The sequence below is a fragment of the Olea europaea genome, chromosome 8 (assembly GCF_002742605.1).
Source record: "Olea europaea var. sylvestris chromosome 8, O_europaea_v1, whole genome shotgun sequence".
In the NCBI taxonomy this organism is placed as follows: Eukaryota; Viridiplantae; Streptophyta; class Magnoliopsida; order Lamiales; family Oleaceae; genus Olea; species Olea europaea.
In genome coordinates this window covers 17,005,589-17,008,508 of record NC_036244.1, presented here as the reverse complement: position 1 = coordinate 17,008,508, position 2,920 = coordinate 17,005,589, and the positions used below count along the sequence as shown (strand labels likewise).

General features: G+C 37.6%; 1 protein-coding gene across 1 annotated transcript; it reads right to left on the bottom strand.

Annotated features, from left to right (window-relative positions):
* Positions 1-307: 307 nt before the first annotated feature.
* Positions 308-2,243, bottom strand: LOC111399010 (protein FLX-like 3). Its single transcript, XM_023026205.1, has 3 exons — positions 1,568-2,243; positions 761-909; positions 308-593 (listed from the first exon to the last, which is right to left on the bottom strand). The coding sequence occupies exons 1-3, from the start codon at positions 2,104-2,106 to the stop codon at positions 472-474; spliced, it is 810 nt and encodes a 269-aa protein (XP_022881973.1). The 5' UTR covers positions 2,107-2,243; the 3' UTR covers positions 308-471.
* Between the last annotated feature and the right edge of the window lie 677 nt (positions 2,244-2,920).

Below are 2,920 nucleotides of genomic sequence, written 5' to 3'. Positions count from 1 at the left end.
TATAGTAATATTATTACATATCGAAAAATGAAAAATAAAGTATTACTGAAATAATTGAATTTTAAGGAGGGTTAAAATCGTTCAAAAAATAATTCTTCCTAGTTGTGATATTTTAATATACCGTCCAAGAAATGATTCTCCCTGATGTGATAATTTAATGTATATTATAGACTTATTTTTTTATTTTTTTTGTAATTCACACAACCCAATAAGTTATGCTTCTGTTAGCATAGAATCACAAATAGAGACTCTGCTGGCTGTACCCTGTACAGCAGGCAAAGTCCTCACAAAAAAAGAAGAAGACAGATTCGCCATAAAAAGTACCAGTATTTCAATTTGATTCCCAATTCCAACGAAATAAAATAGGTGTGTATATGTCACAGGAGAAGCTACAAAGATCAAGATTCCTTGCACATGAGAGAAGAAATTTATAAATTATGCTTCCAGCACCACAGCATTTCTATTGAAGGATCAGTGTCGGGGAGGACCACGCTTATCATATGATCCCCAAGGTCCGGCACCATATACATCACCGTATGGACCAGGATATCTTGTTTCAGGACTTCCATTCATCATACCATAACCCCCAACACCTATATAAAGGGAAAATGAAGTTAAGGATACTTGATTAGTCAACATTCCAGCCAGAGGGCTGAGAGGGGATCGGGGTCGAGAAAAGATAGAAATAAGAGCAGAACATAACTCATTTCTGTGCTCGTGTGTTTGTTGCATGGGTGCGGGAAGAGAGAGCAGAGATTACCGAGACCTCCTCGAGCCCTCCTTTCTATACTTGCTTGCTCAGTACGTAGCTTCTCTATTTCACGAGCCATGGAAAGGAGATTTTTCTCCATCGACTGATTTTGTTCCACCAGTTCCTCATTTCCTTTCTTCTCATATTCATACATCCTCCTATGTCGTGTGTAACCAGATGCAGCAGAAAACGCTTGCTCAGAAACACAACACAACCAACCAAACTCTTTCAAATGACACAATTTGCACTCGAAAGAAGGCATCAAGCTCGACAAATTTGCAGAATATGGTTATAGACAACTCTTTGAAATGCATGAATTTGCATTAAGAGATGGCACGGACCACTTGTCCAGTATTCTTCAATAATCAATCATTTATCAAGTACATCAATCCATTCTGATCTAAAAAATTTGAATAGGTTTAAATATGTATTCTCAACCATTTTGACAATCATAGAAATAAGTTAACCATAGAAAAAAAATGCAAAAAGGGCTTAATAAAATTAATGTTTTTTTCTTGTTCACACAACCAAATAAAAGGTTTGAGAGGCACCAGTACACGACACCCGTACAAATCCAGGTGACATGCATGGACAATAATCCAGTTACTTCAAAGATTCAAAGCAAATGGAAAGCCTGGACCTATTAAAATTGAAGGCACCAACTCCTTTTTATTTGGAGTCTATTTTGCGTGTCTATTGCAGTGGCAGGTGTGGAGTAAGTTAGCACGCAGATGATAAATTAACAATCAAAAAGCTTACCTAGCATCAACCAGGTCTTTAGCACGCAGATGATAAATTAACAATCAAAAAGCTTACCTAGCATCAATCAGCTCTATCCCCATCTTATCAATGTCAGTTTTCATGGCAGCTATTTCAAGATTCTCAGCTTGCATTCGATTAATATCCTTAGTCAGAGTTTGAACCTGGGATGATAATTCCTGCCGTAAGGTACTTAATTTCTGAGCTTCGCCTCTTAATTGCACTACTTCTCCCCTCAGAGGTTCAGCAGAGCGAAGCTCGGCCTCTAGTTTCAATCCTCTATCAACCAACTCCCTTGTTTGAATCTCTCTGTCAGCACGCAATTTAGGAATGACCTGACCCATTCTGTGAATCTCATCTTTCGCTGCAGTCAATTCCCTTTGAAGCATAACATTGTCCTCAACCACATTTCGGTTTTCAGCAAGAAGCCTTTGGATGTCTCTGTGCTGGAGTTCAAGTTCCTCTTCCAGGGCCACAGGATGAGGTACGGGTCCCCGTCCTCGATCTAAAAAAGGACGTGGGCCATCACGGACACTCCGGAAATTATCTGGATGCCTCGGCATGTGATTCCTCCCAGCCATAACAAGCAACTGCATTAGAGATGATGTGAGGGTACCAATAACCGAACTCAATGAGTGATAAAAATCCAATATTGCAGTAGGGAATGAAGATTCGAGTTCAAGTAAGAACGATAACGTTGAACCAGATACCAAACTGAATTTCAAATAAAAATATTCACGAGCGATACTATCACATGACTGCAAAATGAAAAACTGAGTGCATAATCATCATCCCTGAATGCATTAACCTTCACAGCAGATATTTCAAAGTCCTCCAACTCAGAGAGAAATGTACAGAACACGATGAATGAATGTGCATGTCATACAACTCTTTAATAAACTTGCCAAAAAGGGGGTCAGATTCTCAATAGTTCATGATCACCCATCATCTCAATTTTACAAAATAAACAATTAAACACTCATCACATAACTTTCTCGAGAACTTGTTCAGAATATCTATATGAAGTTCAGTGGTCATGGGTATTTAAGAAGTTAATCGTGATAAAAAGGAACAAAAGTAAAAGAGAAAGTAAATATTGCCTTTGGAGGTAACTATGGTAAGGATAAATAGTGGAAGTTCAAAATTTAGTGCTAAATATGAACTTCTTAACAATTGAAACGCTGTAAGACTACATAAAACTTAAAATTCAGATATGTCCCTAACTCAATCATAGAAACACGACATTCATGCAAGAACCAATTCAAACACGGGCGAAGAGACAGCTACTGAAAAAATGTGGTGTAATAAGGGCTATGTTGTGCAAATAAATTGGCCAAGGAGCAAATTCAATCAAAACAAACTGAATAATAATAATAAACATTATTTAAAACACAAATAATTCAATCTCCA